This window comes from Brachyhypopomus gauderio, chromosome 13 (genome assembly GCF_052324685.1).
Source record: "Brachyhypopomus gauderio isolate BG-103 chromosome 13, BGAUD_0.2, whole genome shotgun sequence".
NCBI lineage: Eukaryota > Metazoa > Chordata > Actinopteri > Gymnotiformes > Hypopomidae > Brachyhypopomus > Brachyhypopomus gauderio.
The window spans coordinates 17,113,307-17,140,982 of NC_135223.1; the positions used below are offsets into that span (position 1 = coordinate 17,113,307).

The following is a 27,676-nucleotide window of genomic DNA, read 5'->3' on the forward strand; positions in this document are numbered from 1 at the left end:
GAACAATATTTTGATTTATTTCTAATGGCACAATTATAGGATGTGACGCAGTGATTTAAAAAGAATCAAATAACTTTTATAAATAAATGGTCAGCACTGCAGGGCATTTCCACATCACAAACCAATACCACATATCACATATCATGAACAAATGTCCTGGACAACCGATAATTTCTTTTTAATTTAATATGTGATAGGAGAATTTAAAGAAAGAAAAAAAAAACAGTCTGTAACTACAACAGTCTATGACTATAACAACCAATGCCTGCTTAGTTAGCTGCCAGATAAAAGCCAACTAGGGGTCTATTTATCACTGTCAATGCTATTATTCCAAGCAGCGAATCGGAATGCTTAAAAAGGAAAACCATAGTACTGTAATTATTCATTTGCATCTTGCCAACCCATCTTATTGATCTTTAGGAGTTGTAGCCCATCAGAATCAAAACATCTGACCTGCATTAAGAAGGAGTATGAATAGCAGGTCATGCCTGGAGCTCGTGGAGATAGAACTATGGAAAGAACTTAACATAACCAAATATCTTACTCATTTGGCCCTATGAGCAATCAAGAGATGTAAGAAGGAAATGAAGTGCTGATGTTAATGAACCAACACTCCCAGATCACCCTTGTGTGAACATGACTGTGATTTTCCAGAGCTTTATCTATCACATACACAATTGGCAGACATGAAATGATAACTAATTTACTCATGACTTTGCTCTTAAAATGGAAGAGTTTGTTGTTCCCATAAATCTGATAAAGTGGATGTAGTTTCCTTATAGAATGTTATGGCTTGGCTGATAACGTGTATATCGTGTAGTGGCAAATGCTGATGTGAAAATCAAGGAAGAATCTAAATGGAGGAGCAGTTGTATCTGACAGGGGTCAAATCATTATTTCTGTCTGGCAAGTTTCCTATGTTGTCAGTCCATTTGGCATTGACATTCATTTTTTGTTGAGTAACGGATAATCGTTTGCCCAGTTTTTGGCAGATTTATCTCCAGCAAATTATGTCTGTACTCAAAGGTACAGATTGCAGATGTATTAACTTAATAAATCAATAGCAGTTAATGTAATACATTTGAACGTTCAATTTGAGTGTTTCGTTCAGATTGGTCTATAAGGTTTCAAACGGAGTGGATCTAATCCAGCGAAGAGGTATATTTGGGTTTGTATCCAGAAGACTACAGACCAGTCGCCCAATCACGAGGCGTACAATTGCCGTAAAGCTATTTATTTCCAGTAACATTTTAGGTTAGATCCTAGCTAGTACTTATTATTATTGACAGTATTGAACTTCAAACATCTACATTTGGCCGAATTACTGACATTTTTTTTCTCATTTTTTATCATAAAGAATATTATATAATCTAAATTAAACCGATGGCTGATTGTACTTCTTTATTCAATGGTTACTTCATGCTGCTACTAGTCCCGATTAATCCTGTTCTAATTTTAGTGAATGAGTGATACTTTACACAAAACTGGCACGTACATTGTACTTTCTGCGCACATTTTGCCAATTCCAAAATATCCCTGTCAGCAGAGGCGGTCTTTAAATACATTTCTTTATGTTTGGCGTGGATTGACAGCAGCTCGTGTATGAATCAGCCAATCAGCAAGTGTGTTAAACGGCCACGCCTACAAACGCCTATAATGTAATCAATTCTGGCGAGCATGGACGCGCGTTGCTCTAGCAGCTACATTGTCTATTGAGCTCGTCGTGCTAGTGCAGTCTGTTCTCGACTATGTTCCAGAAGGTGGAGACGTCGGAGCCCTGAAGTTTTGCGGAGACAGGAGAGCTCGGATAAAAGGCGACAAGCATGACTGAGAGGTTTGTTGTGATTCCCGTCGGTCACAGCAATGAAAGCACGAAGGAAGGGGCTCAACATGACCCCATACCTGGCTTTGGAGGTGAGGGAGAATTGGATCAGCGCGAGGCTGTTCCGATCCTCGAGTACAACAGGGAGCCCAACAAATACGGTGAGTGCTGGTTGCTTTGATACCGTTTGCCTGGATGTAAGCCCACAGTGTTGGTTACAGTATTAGCCTTATTATCACAATTATTTACTTAGTATATGTCTCCATACAGTTTGAATGTATAATGGGGAAAAAGTAATCAAAACAAAAAATGGCTTTATAGTATAGTGTGTGTGTGTGTGTGTGTGTGTGTGTGTGTGTGTGTGTGTGTGATTATATATATATATATATATATATATATATATATATATATATATATATATATATATATATATATATATATATATATATATATATATAATTAGTGTTAATCCACTATTCTATGGATTTGGACTTAAAGGATCTGTTTTATCATGAGATACTGCAAAACCAGTACAATACCTCAACCTGTAAGTTCATAAATAATGTAGCTATATTACCTTATTTGTTATTGCATTCATCAACGACCTCATACTTGCTCTTGCTTGGTACGCCAGGCCATAGACACTACCAGGGGCAGACAGCATGCTCTGCTTAGGATGGTTAGTAATTGTATGCTGTTTGGTAAACAAACTATCAGGCTTCCTGATAGGCTAGGGTAGCATCAGAGACTACTGAAGCTTAGCATCTCCAGTTCACTAGAAGCTCAATTCATGCAAGTTGATGCCCGTGCTTCTTTATTTCTGTACTCTGTAAGCAATTGTGTGTGTGTGTGTGTGTGTGTGTGTGTGTGTGTGTGTGCGCGCGTGCGTGCGTGCCAGTTGACTTATTGTGAAATAGAATTGGGTGGGGTCTGCAGAGGTACATGTATAAGTTAAGCACATGTAGAGGCTGACCACTTGTTTAGTAGTAGTGTTTTGTATTTTTTAAGTATTAGTTAGTATTTGTTTGCTTTTAAGCAGTGGATAGTCTGCACTTTTCATGCTCAGATTTCTCCATTTATTAATAATGACGTTCCTTATTGGTTTATGTGCTAAATCAAGTTGGCAGAGTCTCAAAGTAGGTTTACACTCTTATACATTAGGTGCGAAGGGTTGTATTACCATTACACATTTAAGACGTCACAGTCTGTTAAACAGAGTTAGCTCGATCTTGCTTATTGAATCACTGCTTTTTTAGTTGCTAAAATGGATGGGTTGAAGTAACTGAAGACTAATGTGTAGTGTGGTCATGTTCATTATTCACTGTGAGGACAGTATGGCATCAGGATGCATCTCCACCCCTTCAGGTGTATCTGATGTGAATTGATTGATATTTAGTAGACATTAGTTTACATTTTATGTAATAAATTAGATATGTGTTGTATTAGGCCTTGGTTAGATATTTATGATATTGGTATAAACATTTATGTCAAACTTGTGCAGCTATTCCGAGAACCACAGTAAACCTGTATTTCACTTCAATGGTAGTACCCTTTGAAATGGCTGAAATAGAGGGCACATTCTTTTTGATATGTCAAGCATCTTAGTTGACTGTGGTTTCATAGATGCTGTGGCTATGTTTAGGGACGGACTTTAAGGTTAGTTTTAATTTAAAAGTAATGAACTCCTGTTTAGCTGGCCACCACTTTCCCTATAAGAGTGCGGAATTAAAGATAGCCATGTTCTCTGACGTTGGAGGACTGGTTTTGAGGAAGGTGGCTCTGCAGAAGCAGGCTGGTGATTCCAGGCAGGGAGTGTGGATAAGATGCTGCAGCATCTCTAGCATGACTACTGCTGACTACTCTGCAATTTCTGTAGCAGAAATACACACATCAGTTGTCATTTGAATCAGGGATCTCATTGCACACTTCTGCCCTGCACCGCAACGTAACAAGAGGTGTCTTGTTAAGTTGCTATAGGATATTAAATTAGTATGTGTCCCATAGTCTTTCAGGCAGTGCAGATTACAGATTTACAGAATATGCTTTATTTTCATATTTGTATGTAAATTTCAACGGCATATCCATAATATAAGGGGAAATTGAATGAATAAAGGAAAAAAACAGATTCGAATCTGATTATTTATTTATTTTTGGCTAGCATGTAAGACTTCAGTCATACATAAACCTGCTAATGTTATTAGCCATCGTGGTCTGTTAGTATTATGCCTGCTTTATCAGTCATAAGCACAGCAGCACCAGTCATGACAGCCACAGCAGCACACACGATGGAAAAGAACACACAGGTATTCTTGTGGAGTGCAAAGTAACTGTTTATTAAAATATAGTTTCTATTCCTATTAACATTATTAATAGCACTCACTATGTTAATAGCAAAATCAGCATTTTTATTATTGTGATTTGTATTTTGTTCCATTTACCATTTATATTCCATGCTTTGCTGAAAATTGCATATGATGCAAACATCATTAATGTCAGAGAGATGCTTGATCTGGAGAAATAAACTTAGCACTTTTGTAAGTCGCTCTGGATAATAGCGTCTGCTAAATGCCGTAAATGTAAATGAGAAATAGATTGTGTCTGGTAGTTATTTCAGTTATCAGCAAGAAACTATTGACAACTTGGAAGTGTATTTCTCCTGCCCCAAGTGGAAGACTGTTTGCTGTTCCTGACTAGTGCTGTTAAGTCCAGGTGAAACAGCTGACTAGTAGAAACAGGGCCTTTCTTTGGATGCCTGACTTCTATAAGCTGTGGTGTATGTAATTACACACTCTTATACCAGAGTGGTCCTGCCTGCAAAACTCAAATCAGATTTGATGTTCCATTTCCTTTTATTTAACCTAATAGCATTTGTGAGCTTGGAAACGCCATACCACTGCGTGAACGTTTTCTAAAATGCATACTAGTTTCAAATTGGAATCTAATAAATTGGATTCCATATGTTCAGGATTGAAAAAAGTTGGCATAGGTTCTAAAGCGGTTTTAAAAACAGCATTTAGTCAGGTAAATACAGAACTGTAAAGATATTGTTAGTAGTTAGTTATAGTTTGTTGGTTAACAGAGGTAGAAGCACGCTTTGCTCTTACAAGGCAATATTAGCATTATTCAACAAGTAATGGTTTCCATTAGTAATTGGTGAGTGTGATGGTGAGTGTGATGAACAAGTTACAGCAAAGAGCAGGAATGTCTGTAAATAACACTGTATACAGCAGATTACTTGTCATGGCATGTGAGAATCATAAGGACTTCTTTAACTTTAAAGAACAGAAACAAATCTTAAAACAAGCTTATACATCAAATGAAAAAGCAAACATACAAACAACAAGCAAATTGCCTCTGCCAAACCTGTCAATTTGTCAAGTTCCTGCCCAGAGCACTCCTAAAACCCCTGCACTGTTTTTAGCTCGGCAGTTGTCACAAAGCTGGCTCTTGTTTCCCCTGCGTTGACAAAAGTGTAATCTAGTTTAGGCTCTCGCCCTCTCTGCGCATCAATGACGTCTGGTTCCCAGGAGCTGGGGGCCTGTGGGGTGGGCCCCTGCTGTCCAGCAGAGGCTGTAAGGGAGAGTAGCCACTAAGCTGTCAGGTGGACTTTATTTGGACCTGTACAGTCTCTGTCAGTGAGGAAACGGCAAAAACCTGGCTGGACACCCAGGTTAACAGCCAAGCCGTTCTGTGCCAGATCACAGGAGCCTTCACCTTCTCATTTTGGAGCCACTGTATAGTAAGTGCAAGGACACAGAAAGTAAAGTGTTTAAACAGCACTGGTTAAATGGCATTTGTCCAGTCATTTTATAATGTGTCATTTTATGACACATTTCAATAAAAAGGACACTCGGTTGCTGTTCAATTGCTCTCTTATAAAGAGTCATTCATTCTGAACGTATTTGTAAGGCCTCTGATTACTGATCAACTGTTTGGATTCACCTAATCATTAAGAGGAAAGAATAAACAGCATGCAGCTGTTGCCTGGTTACACACAGAATACGCCTGTGCTGAGAGTGGTGTCTCCCTCAGCACTTTGGCCTTCTCACTTTCCCTTCATTAAGCCTCATAAATCATCTTTATAGTCCATAATGAAAAGATTTACAATAGTGTGTGCTGTAATGGTCTCGTGGGTCTTCTGAAGGACACAGCGATGATAAAGTATCAGATCTTTGGGCATTAGTGGGTTTCTGTGGATACGAATGCTTCGTTAAATACGTGCACTTGCCACCCTCAATTCATTCTGTTTTCATCTGCTGTACCGTCACAGTTCCTTCACCAGCCGCTATGCAGTTTTCCACAGGTTAGAAGACTTGCATTAAGCTCCCAGTTAATTGTGGCATGAGTCATCTTACCCAGCATGCCCACTTACAAGGCTTGAAAAATGCCACACTGAAACGGGGTTGCCTGTTCTGTCCGAAGCGCATTTGGGGAGTTTCCACCTCTCCCGTGTCCTGTTACTCCCTCCAGCTGAGTGAGCTGTGTGTGAGCGCTGATCTCTGGCTTCTGCACCATCTGTCTCTGGAAACAGGCTTAGCCAGCGCAAAAGTGGGGGGAAAAAGACAAAATGACCGTACGTACTGGAAACAATGTTTGGAACCGCGTTTATTGGCTTAATTGAAGTAAATGTTGAAGTAAATGCAGTCTGACCTTTCCATAGAGCTGCCCTTATAAAGTATGTTGCATAAGTGTTAAGCAAACATGCTCACTGGCCTTGGTACATTTTTTTTGGCTCTGACTTTGAAACGAGGCATGTTATACAGGGTGATTTGTCTAAACGGCAGTGATTCAGAGGACTCGTATTGAAATGGTAATGAAACATGTCAGAAGTGCTACTCTTCAATTGAAAATCATGCCCTGTTGTTGATTTCGCTGAACGTCTTTGTTATTGTTGCCATGCTGAGAATAGACCCCTGAGTCGTCTTGCCGCTGCAATTCATTCCACTTCATTAAATCTCAGGTGACAGGCTTTTGCAGTTCTTGCACTGAGCGGGGCAAGTCTGCCTGGGGGGCGAGTGTGCCTGAGGGGCCCGTGGTGCGACAGCACATGGCCGCCAGCCGCGTGCTGCTCTTGTTCCTCCACCTCGCCCCCGGTCCAGGAAACCTCACCCAGTCACTATGCTAGCCTGCGGCAGGCTCCGCTAGCCCCCCACCCACCACCCCCCCCCCCCCCCCCCCCCCCTGCTGCGTGGTTTCCTTTGCAGAAGTGATGCCATAAAAAAGCAGCACTTGATCATGCCGCGTGAACCAGACAGCTGAGAGTGGCCTAGCAGCCCGACTGCTCGCGCTGCTGACCACACTGACAACTTGTTTTCTTTTTCTTTTTTTATTGCGTGAATATATATGAATCTCCTAATAACAATCTAAAATATCTGAATAGACCTAATTGTTTGCTATTTTAATTTAATTTCAGTTGCATTCAGAAAGGTCTGATTTATTTCCACGTTTTAATACTTTTAAACACACTTTTGGATACAGGGTCTTCAGGATTATAGGAGAATTGTATGAATTACAGAATAATACTTTGAGTGCTCTTACTTTATAGAAACCACTGGTCTTTACTATTAGCACAGTCTGTTAAAGCAGGCCAGCCCTGACAAGTCCCATATGTCCCAGGTTTTGTGGTTACGTGAGGATTTGGTATAAAGTTTATTGTGGAACAGAGCAGTGCAGATCTGATTGCTTGCATACAAAACAAGCAATCACTGTTAGTGTTCAGTTTGTTCCTACCCACATTCTATTGCAGTATCACTTGCAATCCAGGCTGGACTTGGGCAGACTGCTTCATACTGTAGCCTGATTAAATGGAAGGTCTTCTTCCAAACTGAAACATTACTAAATGTGTCTCAGACATGTCCCTGAAGGGACTGAAATGCATTTGTATATTTACTATTTAATCATGAACACATGAATTTGGCTTCGATATCAGTCTTTTTTTCACAATATTGGAATTGTATTAAGATACTCAGCAATAAAATGTTTATGTAAGCCAGCATACACCTTAATCATATCTGAATCTTATTTACATTTTAAGTCCTGTTCCCAACGATTTGTAAATGCTTTAATGGAGAATCACCAGAAGGTGGCATCATAATTCTACAGTTAGAATTGCTTGCTTTTCTATCTCATATCTAATGCATATCAAATGTTTAGGGTTTCATGCTTTTCTTTAGCTTTTTTATATTTCTGTGTTTGAGAAGTTGCATTTCACTATTGCCAATGTGAATTAAATGTGAATTCATTTTGTGTTCAGAAACATAATGCCGCAGATCTAACAAATGGCATTGCGTGATCCCCATACTCACTCTTACCAATAAACTCTTTAATTATTCAGGATATCAGGTACCAAGATTCTGCTCCATTTCTGCTGTTACCTGCCTCTCCCATCTTTCAAGGAAAGAATGAATTGGTTTCCATTATATCAGGGCTGGATTAAGAGCCATCTCTTCTTTTGTCTGCATTGACAAGATTAGCCCAGGCCCTGGGCTTTTGCTATCAGGCTTCATAATGGAAGGTGCCTCATGGCCGCACCTCTCTCATGACCTGCCCAGATACAGAGAGGTAGAGTGTCTGTGTTTTAAAAGCTCCAGTGACCTTCTATCATATATTATGGATGTGTATTTTCTGACGGCTCCAATAGATTACATTTGTTTGTGTTTATTTGCGATACATATGAAAGGGCGATGTGTTGGGCAACGGCAGGGTGAGTGGTGTTTATGGTCACTGTAAACATCACAGTGATTCCAGTTAGCTCCTCCTACCTGCTAGTGGGACATTCTGATCTACTGCCCAGGAAGCCCAATAGTTATGGTTGAAGCTCAGGACGAGGAATTGGCAGGAAAGCTGCATTTTGCTCTCTTAAGAGCCGATTGTCCACAGGCACCATAGCACTTAGTGGAGATATGTAAAGTGGGCATTAGTTGGTAGGATTCAACATCAATGAAAGCTGTTTCAGGAGGCGCCTATGGAGCATAACACTGTCAGTAAACCAAAGGTCACGATGTTAGACATCTTAAAGCAAACATCCTTCAAATGAGCAAACCGTTGGGGTGAAGTCCCTGGGATATGCTGGTTCTTTTTTCTTTTTTTTATGAGCATGCTCAGTTGTAAACTCCAATGTCTCATACCGATGAAGTTCTATTTCAATTTTGAACAGTTAGATGTTTCTAGGGTGTGTTGTTGCTCTTAAAATTGTCTGTCATTGCATTACCAATAATTGATCTGACATTTCCAGTGTTTCCAGAAAACTGTATGGTTTAATGATCCTTGAGGTTAGCCTAATACGTTTTTCCTTCCGAACACTCCCTTTAGCTATGCCTCGCGGAGGAAGGTGCAGTAGCCCATCTCTGCACACCTCTTACATTTCCTGATGGATCAATACTTCTAGCTACCGTGCCCAGAATAGAAGGCAAAAATAGATTATTGTTCTTTTTTGACTTTGAAAAATGAATGTTTTTGTTCAGCATCACCACTACCCCCAGTTTAGACTATTAGCCTATTTGTAAATAGGTTTAGGCTTATTACGTTTCTATTGTTTTTATAATGTAATGGTTTAGCAAGTAGCAGATGACTATTACAAATGGCTAGGCTATTCCAGGATAGCTATAGAGCATGTTCTGAGTGCATTCATTTTATGTGTTGGTAGTTCTAGACTGATTAGGCTTCTTTTGTAAGAAACTTTTGCAGATTACTTCGATTAGTGTTTGGTCTCCTAAGACACATCATCTGACGAGAATCACTGGAAGAACAGAGTTTCAGAGATAACAAACACTCTTTTTTTGATTGAAATTTAGGCCAGAACTAATGTGGATGCTAGATTTATAGCCAATGAGCCTTTTCCGTGAGTACACAATTCAGCATATTATTTTGGCACATGGCCTGCACATGCCCTGTTATGTGGACTCTAATTTAATTAGCTGTGACTGATTGCTGGAATGTAGGCCACAGCGCCTCTGTATGTGCAGATCAACAGTTTGCATTTGTATCTCTGTCATTTCAAGGTCACAAAACTTGCCTGAGAATTTTGCAACATATGTGCAGTACAGCACTATAGAGGCTCAGGTTTATCGAAAACAAGATAACTGAATGTAAAAATAAAGATTAACCTTCGTAGCCAGCTGGATGTGTCAATGGTTCTTACTACAGTCCGAGCACTATTTAACATAATGTGCCCTGTATTGTGGATAACTTTGCAATAGGGACACGTTACCTCTTGCCGCGGTTGTAAGAAAAATTTTTCTGATTTTTAAAAATTATTATTTAGCATGTTTTAAATACATCCATAATAAGATTCATGCTGGCTGAGAGTAACCACTGGGCAGAGAAAACCGGCTAGAACAAACACACTGAATAATAATGTTTATGAAAACTTTATGTTAAATGTTTATGGGATTCATAACCCCTGACTAAAAATAACCCAGGAAGAAGGGCTATAGTTTGGAGCAGAGGGAACTTCAGGAACAGAGGGAGATTTCCAGCATCAGTCATTACAGCACAAATTTTCACTTCGAGGAAGATGAGTGTAACTTGACTCTGCAGTGATATTCTAAGACATTGAATAGCATGTTGTACAGAAAATTGCTAGACAATTTTGAATAGCATCTGACTTCCGTCATAAGATTTAGGGGGAGGGGGTAGTCTGTTTGCTTTTTCAATTCTAATTTTGGTTCCATAAAAGGTTCTGGATGTCTTTGTAAGATTCTTGATTTTACCCTGGAGAATACTTTTCAATTCCAAGAATGTTTTCTAATTCTGCGTCACATCGAGGGAAAACAATAAACAGCTTGTAGTGAAGCTTAGGAAGATAAGTGACGTGGACTGACACTTATGATAAGATACTAGATACTGCTGGCAGTAGAATAGTATACTCAGACAAGCAGAAGACCCTTTTCAGCAACTACTTTTTCTAATATTGTTTGGCATCAAGGCTCGGTTCTTTATTAGTTTTAGTATATTTGGCCGCTCCTGTTGAGTGCTGTTTTTTAGACCCCATTGCAGCTGTGGCTGTCGCGAGCTCGTCTGTGAGTGAGATTATTTTGAAATGCTCCAGTACAGTTCTGACAGGCTGGGCTTTATTTCTTGAGCAGGAACAAGACATTTTTCATGTCGAACTCCTTTCCCTTTGTCTGAAAGACAGGAAGTGGTGGAGGCCTAAACTTAATCAATAGATTCTTTCATCTCCTCTCCTTTTGTCTCTGTCCCTCTGAGGAGATCCCGACTGCAACAGAAAAGAAAGGCAAACTGTCTTTACTCTGTGTGTGTGTGTGTGTGTGTGTGTGTGTGTGTGTGTGTGTGTGTGCCTGGCCCACAAGGCGGGGTTGTTTAAGCACCATATTTGGAGGAAGGCTGGTCACATGGGCCACCGGTAACCAAGCAGTAGGACTGAAACGGAGAACTTCGAACTACAGCTGAGTCAAGTCATCGCACGGGAGTAGAGGGAGTTGCTCACGGGGGGGTAGAGAAAGACAATAAAGGCAAGAGACAGAGCAAGAGCGAGCGGGAGTGAGAGACGCAGCAGGAGACGTGCTGACACAAAAGCACATGTTGAGAAAATGCCCACAAACTTCACAGTGGTCCCTGTGGGTGACGGCAGGAAGTCGTCCTGGGAAGACGATGGTGATATCAATGTCTTGAAGGAGGAGGATGAAGCAACTCCAGGTGAGCCAGCACATGGTGTTTGTGGACCTTTGTAGAAACTCGTTCCTCTGTTACAATGTAGCCGTGTTAACCTTGTAACAGTCTGTGCCACAGGGTGGACTAAATACTTAACCCTTGTGGTTTGTTTGTCTTACACTTTGTTTGTCTTGCTTGCGGAACAAAGCAGAGCCTTCTAGAACCTCTTTTTCCTCTTTTCACACAATGGTGAGCGGAACACGTCTGAGTAGCTCCTGTCTGTCTCTCACTGCTATGCTTTCTTTCATTATCAAGGCTTTACTGAATGTCTTTGAGGCAACCAATAACATTAAAATGCTTCTTGATATTTACCTGTGACCTGTCATTTAGCAAAGCAGTATTAAAACTATTAAACAGGTAAGACCTTGACTGCGCACCTAACAGTACCATGCTAATGGAGTGGCTAATGTTCCCATGTTCCATTAGCACAGTGTGGTCCAACTTCAGGCTTCTGTTAGCCAGTGTCATTATCTCGTTGAGTTGTCACTCACTCTAGAACACGCACTTTGCTGTCGGTTCACAAAAGGTCACAGAGTTCATCTGTTCAACACTGTACAGACTACTCTCTTACTCTTTGGGGCCAGTGCTCCAAAAACAATGGTTGCTGCTGTTTTTTTTCCATTATTTCAGTCCCTTCCTGTTAATTGCCACCAGGTTGCACAGTAATAGCCCAGATATTATAGACTCAATGGAAGAGCGGCGAGCATTCAGTAGTGGGGGTTATGTAAGATTTGCCGGCTGGTGGGGTACTGTGTTGTGCAATGCCTGTTTTTCTTCCCCCATCTCTCCAGTCAGATTCTGGTCAGTACTATTGATTTGCCTTGTAGCTTTTTCCCCTGTTCATCCCCTTTAGCAGGAGTTGATAACCACCTAACCACCTATCAGCCCTGTCTGCAATGGAGCTAGTGTTTTTCTTTTTTTATCTCCTGTCCTTCAGAGGAAGTTCAGGATCAGCTTCTCATCTTTGATCTTATTGATTCGAGTCAAGGACTTGAGTATCCAAATAAAGACGAGCTCAGACTCCATATCCACTCCATTACCACAGAAGCTTCCTCTGAGACCAGGAGAGTCTGGCTCTCTCTTCCTCTCTGATTACACACTGCTGGAATGGATCGCGAAGCTGGGCATCTGTGTCAAATTATTTCTGAACTCCACCCGATGACAAACCTGAAATTAAATAACATGGTCACTGTAAACGCAGATAAAGCTTGTTGTTCAGAATCACAGTAGAGACTTTTCTGTTTTTCTAGATTTAGCTGTTACTGAGTTCTGGCCAAAGTAAACAGAGAATTCTGTTTACATTTGCATGCAAGTCGGACCATAAAGAGACAACATCACTTAAACAAGTTATATAACATAGCTCTACAATGGATTCATTTTTTTTGCACGAGAATATTTGATTCTCTTCACATTGCGAACAGAAGATACAGCAGCAAACCAAATGCAAGCACTCCCTGGCAGTCTAGAGACCAACAGTCATTTTGCACCTGGCTGAAGCAGTAAGCACTTTTCCTGAGAGAGGCTCATGACAGGAGCTGCCCAGCTCTGTATAAACAGTGGCTGAGCAAAGTACCTCTTTAATATTTGTATGGCTTTGTTACATTAAACTTCTCTTATTGAACACACTTGTCAGATAACTCATTAACACAGTTGGTTGGCCGGCCAGTGCACCACTACCCTCACGCTTCCTGTTTTTCGCCTTCTGTCTCATGGAGTCAAGTTTGCAAAGCCTGTGTCAGGGACTCTAACCCCCACAGCCACACTGTCTGCGTGTCTGTTAAGTGTTGATAGGCTGTATATTTATGGCCTTCTGTTTCCTGTGTGTCACTGTGACCTATTGAATGCCCAATGTGTGGCAGTCATTCCAAAAATGTGAACCGGTCAGTGTATCTCCTAAGTAATCCCAATAGGTATTCAAGACAATGAATGTTTGTAAGTGCTGCAACCCAGTACAACCTGTCCTGTGGACTAATAAAATATCACTGGGATACCAGTGTAAGAGCTGTATAAGGGTATCATCGCATTAAGGTTGAAAAAAAAGTCCATCTATCTTGGCATCTCATCATGGAGAACAATCCTCACGTTTCAGGTTCTGACAATGGAGATATGGCGTGCTCTAATTGCCCCTGTGAATCACAGCAGAGATTTTGGCTTCTTCTGTATGACATTGCAGATGGAATGTAAATCAGAGATATGATGGCTGTGTTTGGTGAAAGCGCTACAACTATCCTCCTGTGCTGTGTGACCAGTCTTGTGTCCAGGATTATGCTGGACGCTGGTAAAGTTGAATCACATGTATTCATGCATTGTGACACATTCAGTCACTGTTTCCACCAAATAACTCAGTGATGCCTGGTGATGTCAAACATACCCTTGATAATGTCCTATTCTAAGCTCAGCGTGGCATTTGGTCCGTGTAGTGCAGAGCTAGATGTAGCTCTGCTGTAAAGTTCCTGACTCTCCGTTCCCACACATACGCTCACATGTCTCTGCCACCTGTATGTTTTTTTACATCATATCTCTTGACTGCCTGAGGCTAATGAATGGCTATAGGAGTCGTTGCTGCATGAGTTTCATGAGAGTCCTCGGTCCAACAAATATTCTGGCAAGTGTTCTGAGTTCCTGTCTTTTTTCATTGCCAGTAAACTGATTGTTTGCAAATTGTGATTGTCAGAAAAGGGAGGGGTTTGTAGAAGGGACATAGAACAATAAATGTGTGCAGGGATAGTATTACAGGGCATGAACCACACTCATTGAAAGGTGAAAAATTGGAAATTAGGAAATGTTTTGAATTCCATTGAGGATTTGAATATCAGAAACACAATATGATATACTACCACAAGGTATGTCTTCATGTGTCATACATGGTGCATGAAACAAGTAAGACTTGCTGGACTGAATGATATAATTACGTCTCTAGGTCATGTCCGAGCATCCCGGCTCTATCCATGACACCTGCTTCCCAAACTGATACCTATTCTGAAGACCTTAGTGTCTGCGTGACCTTTGAGGGTTGGTTATGTGAGTCTTGCACAACACGTCTTTGTAATAAACCGAGTTTGCAGACGAGAGGCAAGCTTGGTTTGCCAGCAGTTTCACAATTCACACTCCACCTTGTTGAGGCTGACCCAGTGTTCAACTGTCTGTTTGTTTCTTGACATCTATGCTAAGCTGTTTTCTGGGTGATCAACTGGTTTGGCAACATTATGATTTAAAGGTCTAATTAGCTTAAAAATTATTATTTTTTTCTTCTTCAAAAGGGAAACATTGAGGAAATATGTAGACCTTTAGCAGCTAACATGCACTTATCATCCATGCACTGCACATGAACACAAACAAACACACGCAAACACACCCACACACCCACACACACACATACACACACACACACCACGCCTGATTTTTGGCCAGTGTTCCTACTAGTGCTGCCACACGTTTTGTACTCCATGTACTCTGGCTGATAACATCTTGAGAGCATTTATTTTTCATTCTCTCTCACTTCTGCATGTGATCTGTATGTGGCAGTAAACTCCTGGCCTGTTTGAATACTGAAGAAAAAAAGATTCATTTGACATGTTCTGGGAAGGACAGGGGTGTTTCTGACATGAAATGAGATATTACAGTGCTATTAATGACAGTGCTATTAATGTATGACAATGATAACACATTAGAGATGGCCCTTGGTTTGTACAGATAGCCTTCCATAAATATGTATTGCAGTTGCAAATGAAAGCATTACAGCCGAAGCATAGTTAGTATGCTGATGTACAGCATGCTTGCAGGCTGCTCTATGAAGTATAACAGTCACTGTTACCATGAGCTGGATGGACCTGTAGTCTCTGTGTATGCTGGGTCTTAATGTGGCAGGAAGGCATAAAAGCTATGAAGGATCAATATCCTAATAGCAACTGTGCTGGTAGTAGCAGTAGTAGCTGTAATAATAGTAGTAGCAGTAGTAGTAGATGATAATGGCAATGGCGATTTATCTTATTCATGTTTATTGCCATGCACAAGTGAAGTGGTTCAATCTTCCCATTACAAACATGGCCTGCTGTGTTGAAATCATATTGACTCATATGCTCATGCCTGTTTGACATATTTTGCTTCAGGGACATTTTGGATTAGAACTTCGTGTACTTGCTCTAGGGCTTGAAATGATGATGACCTATGATAACCGTATCTATCTATCTATCTATCTATCTATCTATCTATCTATCTATCTATCTATCTATCTATCTATCTATCTATCTATCTATCTATCTATCTATCTATATATATATATATATATATATATATATATATATATATATATATATATATATATATATATATATATATATATAATATATATGCACACACTCATTCAAGTGCAGTTTTAAACAGGTGTGTCTTTAGTTTGCATTTAGAGACAGGCAGTAGTAGCAGCAGATAGGTATAACACATAAAACTGAGCGGCTAATCAACATCAGTCAACAGGTGCTTATCAGTCTGCCTTGTTAATGGGAAAGGCAGCATGTAGCTATCGAATGCATCACACAGACTCCTGAGACTGGTGGGTAATAGAAAGACGTGTTTCCTACTGAGCTTGTGTTAACTCTGAATCAGCTTTAATTGCCAGCTCTTAATTTTTTCCAAGCAAGCTAGACACTGAATATAACAGTAAATCTCTGTATCAGAACTGGTGTGCCTAAAATTGTGGTCAGACATTAATGAGGGATAAATAAGCAAGTCTGTTAATTTTTGCCGCATGTGTGTGCGTGTATGTGTGTGTTCACACACACACACACACACACACACATTCACAGACACGGTTCCCACACACACACACACACAGATTGATATTACCATGTGTCTCAGTAATGCCCTCTGGTGGAGAAAGTGTCACACTCACATCAAGCAGTTATAAACCTTGTTGTGCTACAGTTCCCTTTCACAATGTATTGTGTCTGTGGGAAAACTGATTCTGCTGATATAATTAAACTTGTGCACAATCTCCCCTTTGACCTTTAACCTGCTGAGTGGTGAGAAACGTCTAGAATTAAGCTGCAATTTTGTATGACTCATTTTACCTCCCTTAACATTGGTGGTCTCTTCATGTCCTCTTACACACTGTTGTATGTAACTGTGGGGTTTTCTTTTTATTCCTCCCTGGGAGGAGGAAGCTGTTGTGCATGTGTATCCTGGCATGTCATCATAGTCCCTGGAAATCACCATCAATCACATGGTCTGTGCTGTCTTTTTTATCAGATACATCTGATTTCCCACATTTTCAGTGTGTTTTCAAGAACATTCTTAGACTTTATTAATTAAATGTGTTTGATTTATATTAATCCAATTAATAAAGTTAAAGAGGAAAAAAAACACCTTCAAGAACAATCTGACACATCAATATGGCTGACAACTGGACTGGGACCAGAACCAAACTGACACATGCTTATCCAGTGCTATCTAAACCTTCCCATGTCAGGTCCCAACCTGACTAAGGAAAAAAAAACCTTATATAAAAACATGAAGCGCTTTCACCATGACCTCTACTAATAAATCATTGTATGAAGGATAAAAAGAAATAATTAGTTTGTGACAGTCATGATTGATGTGACCTGCTGTTTTAAGCAGCTTTGAGCCCTATGAGATGCTGTCTTGGCCGGATCTGCCCTCCCCGCGTTCATGGTTATGTAAGCACTTCTTCTACCTGGGAGCAGATTACAGCGTCACAGAGCTCAACAGGGCCGCCCTTTAACCAACTGACTCTGGCTCCTTCCAGCGTCACCCCGGGCAACCCGCCAGGTGGAGATGTGTAAGTGGAGATACGCCGGCATTAAGCCGAGCATTCACTAGCCTGGACGACACATTGCCGAGCATGATTAAACATTGTGGTGTGCTTTCTTTAAGATTTGCCAGATGGTGGCCAAAGGGGACCAAATTCAGTGCTCTCATAGTGTGTAGAACGCTTTACTTCACATTATAGCAGTGGTGAAGAAGTAACAGACACACGCTTCAGTGCGGTTCAGACAAAAACTAGTTCAGAGTCTCATCTTTTGGCCTTGTTTAATCTTTGCTGTTAATCTGGTTTCACTTCTGGAATGCTCGGAGCAGTAAATATTTAGGTGGGTTACATGTATAGGTCTTCATTCTACGCTGGTGTTGCTTCCTGCAGACTTTACCTGTGTGCTTTATAAAAGGATGGGATTTGGCTAATCTGGTTAAGTGATTACTAAGGTCCAGTTCACAGGCTGATGAAGTGATTTAATGATCACTAAATTAAAGTGGTAGCTTTGATTTTAATGCTCTGCTTTACTACGACCCAACTGGCTTTTTTTTCCCTTGCAGATTGTGTTCTTGTAAGGCACAGGTTCCCTTTTTAACATGGCAGCAGTTCAAATCTTTTTTTTTCAATTACAAATTTCACTTTTGTTTTGATGTTAAAAATGGGAATTATGAAAGTTTGCTCATTCTGGACTTTCAGAGGTCATGTCCTATAATGAATGACCAGTGGCACTTATGACACGCATCAGATAAAACGACCCAAAGACACTTTAATTTGCTCCATGCTCATTTCTCCCTCCAGTTATGCTCTCTAATGCCCTAGTGTGCAGTAGAGCACTGTTCCCTCACGGGTAGGTGAGCAGCTGCACATCTCTCTTGGGTTCTCCCCTCTCTCTCTGTCTCTCTCTCTGTCTCTCTCTCTGTCTCTCTCTCGCGCACTCTCTCTCTCTCTCTCTCTCACTCTCTCTTCTCCCCCTCCACCCAGTGTCCCTTTCTCCTCCCCCTCCGTTAGTTCCGATGTCCAGGGATCAGCAGCTGATGTGTCACTGGCTTCTGGCAGGCGATGTCACAGTAGCTGATCTTAAGAAAACATACTAGCTTAGCGCCGCCCTCACGTCAGGCATCGGGGAGACCCCCACCCGGCAGTGCTCCAGTAAACCCCGCAGCCTCCACCTTAGCCGTATGGAGCAGAGAGAGAGGTCTCAGCAGAAGGGTAAGTGGCTGGGGTCAAGCTCGGGTCAGAGGTCTTTGGTTTTTGATGGGCACTTGGGTGCTTTCACTAGTACAACTATCCGGTCGGATGCTGTTTTAGATGCTCTTTGGTTTAAATATTTTGTTGATGGCACTTGCTGTTACATGGTGCTTATCATGAATTATTCTTGCTGTTTTAAGCATATTTTATGTCGTGGATATGAAGGCCCTATAAAGGTATTCTATACTCATTGAACAGTTTAAAGCTCAGAACTGTAATTGCGATTTGGTTGTGGGTTTATATACAGCACCTTGCCTGCCTGTGACTTTGGTCTTTGCTTGAGACCAGTGGATAAAAGGATTGATCCCCCCCCCCCCCCCCATCTCACACTAGTATTGTGAGCTGCAGCCTAGGTGTGCAAGCCAGCTTACAGATGGAGCTTAGTAGGTATAAATAGAGTGCATGGTATAAATAGAGTGCATGGACATATTGCCATGACACTGAGACGCAAAGCTAGGGTTAGGGTTAGGGTTAGACGAATGGTGATGCTTTAATTTCAACCGTACATGGTCTGTAATTCAGACACTGCTTCTGCTGTCTTTATTTTCAGGTTACAAAAGATTTCTCAGTTGTTTAGGTTGCCTGAACATATTGTTTGTTCTTGTAACATAATAGTCAAACCTCTTTACTGGACCATCTTTGAGTTTTTCGTTGTCTCTTGCTGATTTGTGGGACAGTAATTTCTCATCTAGAAAGCCATACAGCTTCAGTCAATCAGGGTAATTAGAGGCAGCGGTGGAATTCAGGAGGGTATCATTCATGCTCTTCATGTCCAGGAAATGCTGAGCTGTGTTACCTCACAAATGGGCAGCTGCTACCTCTGCAGTGTTTGCAGGTGCACAGGCTCATCGTTCCCGCAGTCCCAGCGCTGCCTGGGTGGAGGGGGGAGGGGGCACGTGGAGATCGCGCCACAGGCCGGCTCAAGGACTCGGGGCTCCAGGTACACCTGCAGTCATTCATCAAGCAGGCAGCGTGAAGCACCAGGAGCCACTGCAGCTGTAGAGAGGCCCACTCGGATCAGCTCGCTGTCCCGCCTGGGGCGCTTCCTCCATTAAACGTGATCACACCACACGTACTTGTCGGAACTGGTGATCAGATCCGCACCGACTGTCAGTCATGTGTCCTAACAATTTGGGCGGCTTTTAAGCTGTGAGGAAGTGTTATGAATGGTAAGGTGTTTTGGGGCGCCTTAAGCCTGGGCTCTGTTCGAAATAGCCTACTACATACTGGATACTGCATACTGGACTCAGTATACACTGGATACTGCGTACTGGTCCTTGTAGTAGTATGCAGTACAGTTTCCAGTATGCGACAAAAGCAAAGCACACTACGGGGTCACGTGAACGTAGCGTTGCATGACGGGATGCAGATGTGGGCAAATTACAATGTAAATCACAACCTAGAGGCTGATAATCACCACAACCAGTTAGAAACAGAAATCTGGCAAGTGTGTATTTGATTTTGGACTTGCTGTTGTTCTAAGCAAGAGTAACTGTTAACATCAGGCACGGTTCTGCATGGAATTGACTAACCTAAGCCAGGATGATGCAGTAATCTAGCACTGACTGGATGACTTTAGACCATAGATTTGATGTACATGACACAATATACTCTTTCTCAGCTCACCATCTTTCTGTATTAGGCTATTATCTCATTTGAAGTACCTAATTTTTTACTTGTATGTGCAGATCAAACCTATCTTCACACTCTTACTTGCATGCGGATGTTGTCCAAGCTTCTTTTGGCATATTTTCACTGAGATCATAAAGGGACTATGCATGTGTACTGATTAAATATTTGATTTCCATTTGTGATAAAGTTTTTACCCTCACTTCCTCACTTCCTTTGTGCTACCTCAGTGGTGCTACCTCAGTGGTGCTACCTCAGTGGTGCTACCTCAATGGTCAGTGGAGTCTCATTATACATTATAAAGGCTTGAATTCGTATGTTACGCCAGCTGTGGTTCATATCTCTAAACTAGGTCATTATCCTCCTGGTAAATGAAAGTGGTTCATGTCTCATGGGGAAAGGCCACACTGTAGCCCATGTGCCTGCACCCATAAATCCCTCCATTAATCGCCTTTCGTACCTACTTACATACAGTTACCTTATTATCTAAAGGACTAGCAAGTGCTTGGTTATGAATATAACATTTTAATTGGAAGCGCGTTTCATGACTGGGGCTTTGTCATTTGTAATTTGTTTCTCATTGGCAGATAATTTTTCCCACTTAAGTGGTTCTGAAGCCTACGCCACATGTATTTTTAACCTATAAGCTGGAAGTGATAAATGGAAGTTTGGTAAGAAACACATGGTAATAACATGCTCTCATCTACCTAGGCCACTCTGCCTACTTTAAAGGGAAATGCCACCACACTAAGTTATAGGCTGCAGTTCTCAGAGTCATCAGGATTGGATGCAGTGACCTGAAAAGGAAGACATTGATCACCATTATGTTCTAATTATAAGAAGATCGATGTGCCAGATGGACTGACTGGGTCACTGAGTGCACTTATGCTGATCTCCTTAGTGTTACATTCAGGTGAAGCAGTTATTGTATGCTGTACAGCAAGACATGAAATACAGAATGTTTCGATTTTTATAATGCGGATGTTGAAATCAGGAGAGTCAGTGTGCCTGACCGTTTGAGCTCATTGTAATCGGACACAGGTTCCCTGTGTTACTGGAGCAAAGCTTTGCGTGGAAACTGTCTCTCAGCATTCTTACTGCCTGAGACAGTACTGTGATGGTGTGGAGGTCCCCAGCTGTTTCCTGTTCTGTGGTGTGTCCAGTACAGTTCAGTTTGGAGGAGTTCTGACAAATGCACACGCCTCTGTGCATACCGCTCCAAGAGTGAGTCAATGATGGAATTATGCAGCCTTTATTTTTTGGTTCACTGCTTGCACCGAAGAAGTGATGTTGCCATTGAGAAACATGTATTTTACAAAGATTGTTCGATTGTTTGTAATTAGCTGTACATGTATTTTATTTTATGTATTAGGGGTGCACTGTAAAATATATTACAATGTAAAATGTATTCACACACTTCATAGAGACAGCATCTGCACTCTGTTTAAACATGTGATGAAGGCAGTGGTGAAAGCGAAAAGGTCAGATCTGCGTGAGTAATGTGTAACCCTCGTAAAGAATGCATATGTTTAGTTATTAATGTGATGTCATTTTAATTTGTTCTTTCACTGGCCACAGTGATTGTCACGAGTATCTATCTGGTTGTTTGAGGCTTCAGTGAGAATTAAGCTTGTGTACTTGAAGATGTGCCTTTGTCGGTTTGCCTCAGGTGATGGAAACCCAAAAGAGAACAGTCCATTCATCAACAACATCGACAATGAAAAAGGCAGCAGCCTCTATGATGGGACAAACATGGCCCTGTTTGAGGTACTTTTCAGTTAATGAGTATATGTATGTTACATTATTTGCCATGCATCTTTGTTTTCTTAGGTTTATAGCCAAAATATTAAAATTATGCGTATTTTCATTTTGGGCAAAGATACAAATCTGCCTCCATCCCTTGGGATTGACCGATGAGTATTTGATGGGTTCAGTTCTTTGGATTGCATTGGGCTGTCGTGAGTTTGCTGGTATGGACCACTGTCATTTTATGAATGTGGGGGGAAAAAAGGATGACCTTTATTCTGCGCAGGAAGAGATGGACAGCAATCCCATGGTGTCATCACTACTCAGCAAACTGGCCAACTACACCAACCTCACGCAGGGGGTTCGGGAGCACGAGGAGGCGGACGAAGAGGAGGGTGCAAAGAAGAAAACCATCAAAGTAAGTGGTAGGCTCTCACAATGTGCAGATGTGGGTGTTACGTGCTACGTTTTCAATTGTATGGAGCTATTGTTTAAAATGATTACTGGGTTCTCTGCTTTTACTTTCAGTATTTATTCTTTAGAGCTGTATGCCATATAATTTATTTATTTAGTCATATACATTTGAATTCTAGCCTGTATGTTCTGGTAATGCTTTATATGGGATTAGGGAATGGTGAATTTCCTGTGGTTTTAGCGCCCTCTTCTGTTCTCCACTAGTATTTGAGAAACTTGTATTTCTGATTCGAGTTCAGTTGTGAGTTGTTCATCTGGTCTCATCACTCAGTGAAATCTTGGTCTACATTTGCCTGTAAGTGTGCCATCCTATGCTGTAACTTTGAGATTTTATGTTTCAATGCCTTTGTGATGTAAATGCAATATGTTTCTAGTTTGTGATAAGCTATAAGCTAAGTCTGTGAAATGTTTGAAGATTATGCTAAGTATATTAGCACTTACGCTTGCATGTTTATATATAAAGAAATAAAGAGGAGTTTGAGAACACATTCCCTATTGTTTGCTCTCTAACTGGATAGCTCTAGCCTGTTCTACTCCCAGTGAAGATAGTCGTAAAAAGTCATATTACTCTGTGGATGCAACTATACTGGGACAGTTACTGCACACATCATGTCTGGGCCACCAAATCTCGAATCCCCAAACTCAGCAGATGCAGTGCCCTGAAGTGGATGTTCAGTCCAGGTTTTTTGAAACAAGATCTCATTGTTCTAACTCATCAAGTTACAAAACATTCAAGTAGGTCATCTGCAAGGGTTGCGGTGCTCGGAGCACGTGCAGAACGCCCAGGCTCTACAAGCACAGTCATCCAATACTGAGCAAAAAGCAGAAGCTATCAAACAAGAAGCGCATATCCGAGCTCGGCTGTACGTCTGTAAGAAGAAAATGGCTGCTGCTGCAAGAGTCCTAGCCTATGTTCACCGTCAGGTGTATTCACAACAGCAAAACGTAAAGATTCAGACTGCAGCCAGTGACGGAGAGGCTTTGTCATGTTACTGAAAGGGGAAAAGAAACACAGCCAGCTCCACACAATATGCTCATCTGGAAGGAAGAAGATCCACAAGATCCATAAGATCCACGTGTGTCAAGAGCCTCTAGTCAGAACCCACACTGCAAGCGACAAGCACAGTCCATCATGCCATTATGGACCATTGAGGTAATCAACAATGGCCTGTCATGACAACCAGATCTAGCAAAAAAATCTAATGAGATGAGAACTAGTGTCAGCTCCTGGACAGAAATCTGACAATATCTCACACAACATAAACATCCATGCATGGTAAATCTCCATTTGAATGTGTCCAGAGACTTATCTTTGTTACTAGGAGATTAACTTAATCAGACGGCTAGAGCCATGGTCAGCAGATTGTGCAAAGAGATTCAGCTATGCACAAGTTCATAACATCATGGCAGGCCTCATAATGATTTGGCATTGCTTGGAAGTAACATATGGTGCTCCTATGGTGATTGAATATGTCCTCTTCAAGAAAACAAAGACTTTCCAAAAATATCTGCAATAGAGAATGGCAGGCTGAATTTGAGACCTCTTGAATTTGAATTTAGAAGGACAAAAGACACTTACCTGGTCTCACTTTCCTAGCTAAAGAATATGGCATTAATCCCATCATACTGAAGTTACTTTATGCACTACAGGAAAAATGGATGTTGTGCATTCAAGTTCAAATTTCACCACAATGTTATAGTTCCACCCTTCTCTGTCTTTTCTAAATTTCTAAAGCATGTTCTGTCAGTGGGCACTGGGAAAGTAGTGAGGCCTGTGACAATCAACCACAGAATGCAGATGTGAGAGAAAGACAGAGATCCCACAAGTCTGCTGCAAAGGAATTGACAAGCACTGTTCTGCATTACATCCTGGACTTGCTCCTCATGACGTTAGACCACTGCCAGAATAGCATGGCAGGGAGCCTCAAGCTTCAGCAGTAGCAATGTGCACTGAAGTATACAGAGACCGGTGTAGTCCCAAGTCTTGTGCCAAGATCTGCCTAGCCAAGGTGCCTCCGTTAGGACAGATGGACAAGGCAGTCAAATTCTACACAGTCTTGGATAATCAGAGCAACTGCTCTCCTGCTCATTTAGAGCCTCAAAGAATCTTGCACACACAAGACATGCCAAGGATGGAGAGCCAGACACTATTGTAGAGTCCATTGATGGTCATATGAAGGTGCCTCTTCCCCCGTTGCTGGTATGTGACATGATTCCAAATGACCAGCCCAGGATTCCCTCTGCTGAGCTCCTGCACACCCACCCTCACACGTCATTGCACACAAAATCCCATTCATTGATGATGAGGCATAAATATTTCTACTCTTGGGCAGGGTCATGTTGAGGCTGCACAAGGTAAGAGAGTAGCACAGCAGACCGAAGAACTGGGACACAGAGACGAAACCTTGGCGAGCCAGCCTCTGTGATGACCTATGCAATCAACATGTTGTTTAATGTGAGATCATCATATCTTAGTACCAGCAACAAACATTCAAAAGAGAAATTGTCTGCAAAGCAACCGAGCTGCACCTCACAAACCTGAGAAAAAATGTGAGACCACAGAATCTTGCCACAGAATCCAAATAGTGATATAGTATCACAGCGAAAAAAAAAACTCATTATTTTCACATACATTCACCGGCCACTTTATTACTTGCTGGTAAAGGGTTGGGCCCCCTTTTGACTATAGAATTGCCTTAATCCTTCGTGGCATAGATTCAACAAGGTACTGGAAACATTCCTCACGAGAGTCTGGTCCATATTGACATGATAGCATTGCGCAGTTGATGCAGATTTGTCGGCTGCACATCCATAATGCAAATCTCCCGTTCCACCACATCACAAAAGGGCTCTATTGGATTGAGATCTGGTGACTGTGGAGGCCATTTGAGTACAGTGAACTCATTGTCATGTTCAAGAAACCAGTCTGAGATGATTCACGCTTTATGACATGGTGCGTTATCCTGCTGGAAGTAGCCATCAGAAGATGAGTACACTGTGGTCATAAAGGGATGGACACAAACAACAATATTCAGGTAGGCTGTGGCATTGACATGATGCTCAATTGGTACTAATGGGCCCAAAGTGTGCCAGGAAAATATCCTCCACACCATTGCACCACCACCAGCCTGAAACCGTTGATACAAGGTAGGATGCATCCATGTTGTTGACGCCAAATTCTGACCCTACAATCCAAATGTCGCAACAGAAATCAAGACTCATCAAAATAGGCAATGTTTTTCCAATCTTCTATTGTCCAATTTTGGTGAGCCTGTGTGAATTGTAGCCTCAGTTTCCTGTTCTTAGCTGACAGGAGTGGCACCCAGTGTGGTCTTCTTCTGTGGCCCATCCACCTCAAGGTTCGACGTGTTGTGCGTTCAGAGATGCTCTTCTGCATGCCTCGGTTGTAACTACTGGTTATATGAGTTTCTGTTGCCGTTCTTTTAGCTCAAACTGGTCTGGCCATTCTCCTCTGACCTCTGGCATCAACAAGGCATTTGTGCCCACAGAACTGCCGCTCACTGGATATCTTCTCTTTTTCGGACCATTCTCTGTAAACCCTAGAGGTGGTTGTGCGTGAAAATCCCAGTAGATCAGCAGTTTCTGAAATACTCAGACCAGCCCGTCTGGCACCACAACCATGCCACGTTCAAAGTCACTTAAATCACCTTTCTTCCCCATTGTGATGCTCGGTTTGAACTGCAGCAGATCGTCTTGGCCATGCCTACATGCCTAAATGCATTGAGTTGCTGACATGTGATTGGCTGATTCGATATTTGCGTTAATGAGCATTTGGACAGGTGTACCTAATAAAGTGGCCGGTGAATGTATAATGAGAATTCAGATTCTGAGATGACAATTACACTTACAGTGCTTGTCAAGAAGGAAGATGATGAAAGGCCACCTGACACTGGAGATACTATCTACATACTCCTGGACAAATACGGGTAGTCTTCAACTTGAGTAGCAAGCAATGAGGTTGTGTCATTGAATGATGACCTCTTAAGTGGCCCAGACATAAACAACACCGATGACATTTTGAAAGGAACACTACTGTTTCACTGAAAGGGAAACTCACCACAATTATCTACATTTTCTCTGGAATAAGGAAAATTATCTTGTGAAAGAGATGACAGAGTACCGCATACAGGAACATGTGTTTGGAGCCACCCAAACAGGAGAAAAAGACCATGACGGAAATAAATAATTTCGCTCTCCACTAAAATGAAGGCTATTACTCTCTCCTACAAAATACAGAGAAGATGCTAGGTGAGTCCTGTTTGTGGTTACACAAAATTTAAACAAACAGTGAGCATTCCCAAAAGATGATGTAGTAAAGGACCTCAAAGACTTGGACTTAGTTGCCAACCCTCTGCCTCTTCAACATAGTCTTAGTCTAATCTTGGGATCAACTGGCTTCATCATTAAGTCTCTAGGGTGAAGAGACCCTTCACTAAAGCTCTACTGTAAATGACCCCTTGGCATTCATGTTCCCCATTACTGTTCAAGGAAAAGTCCTCAGCTGAGAACTTACAAAAGAACAGTGTGACTGGAACGATCCTCTTCCGCCTGCTACAGAAGAGTAATGGTGTATATGGAAATATTCCTCTTGAATGCAGAGCTTTTAAACATGCCCATGACCTTATGTTTTACAGTCTCTATTCTCAACACAGCACAGACTTTGTGCCCTTTCCGATGCTTCATTCATTCATGAATTCTTTGTGAAAGAGGATTGTACTTCTGGATTCATCATGGGAGAGGCCAGGCTAGTGCCAAAATTGTATACACAATACCACAATTGGAGCTATGTGCTGCAGTCCTTGCTGTGTAGATGGCAAAGTTCATTTGCCAACAAATGGATCTTGGATTTTGTGAAGTATCATCAGACAGCACATGCATGTTAGGATACATCCATAATACTTCAAGGAGGTTTTATGTATATGTATCAAACATATGTTCAAGGATTAGTCCACTACTCCCACACTGTGGCACCATGTCTCAACAGACAACAACCTGGCTGACTTCACAATGACCAAGTCTTCTGTAACAACCAAGATGAGACAGTCTTGCCAAAGAGCCCCCATTAACCAGAAGTTAGAGTCTAGACTTCTATGGTCTATGGCAGGGGTCACCAACCTTTTTCGAACTGGGAGCTACCTCTTGGATATCAATTATTGCGGAGGGCTACCAGTTGGGAACATATGCGGCATATTATAATTGTTGAGTTGGGGGGGGGGGGTGGCGGTGGCGAGTGTCAATTGTTGAGCGGTGGGGGGGTTTGGCGGCTAGTGTCGATTGACCACGACACTCTGCAC

At 41.6% G+C, this 27,676-nt stretch overlaps 1 protein-coding gene across 3 annotated transcripts in view; it reads left to right on the forward strand.

Annotated features, from left to right (window-relative positions):
• Nucleotides 1-1,676: 1,676 nt before the first annotated feature.
• The window catches only part of slc12a7b (solute carrier family 12 member 7b), a 46,185-nt gene continuing 20,185 nt past the window's right edge, over nt 1,677-27,676 (forward strand). For 2 of the 3 annotated variants that reach the window (XM_076971339.1, XM_076971340.1), the window contains exons 1-3: nt 1,677-1,983; nt 21,811-21,908; nt 22,174-22,305. In XM_076971339.1, coding sequence (XP_076827454.1) covers nt 1,824-1,983; nt 21,811-21,908; nt 22,174-22,305 — 390 coding nt within the window. In that variant the 5' untranslated portion in view covers nt 1,677-1,823. Of the gene's footprint in view, nt 1,984-11,171; nt 11,480-21,810; nt 21,909-22,173; nt 22,306-27,676 lie in introns of those variants that run through there. The other variant, XM_076971341.1, reaches the window with a different exon arrangement.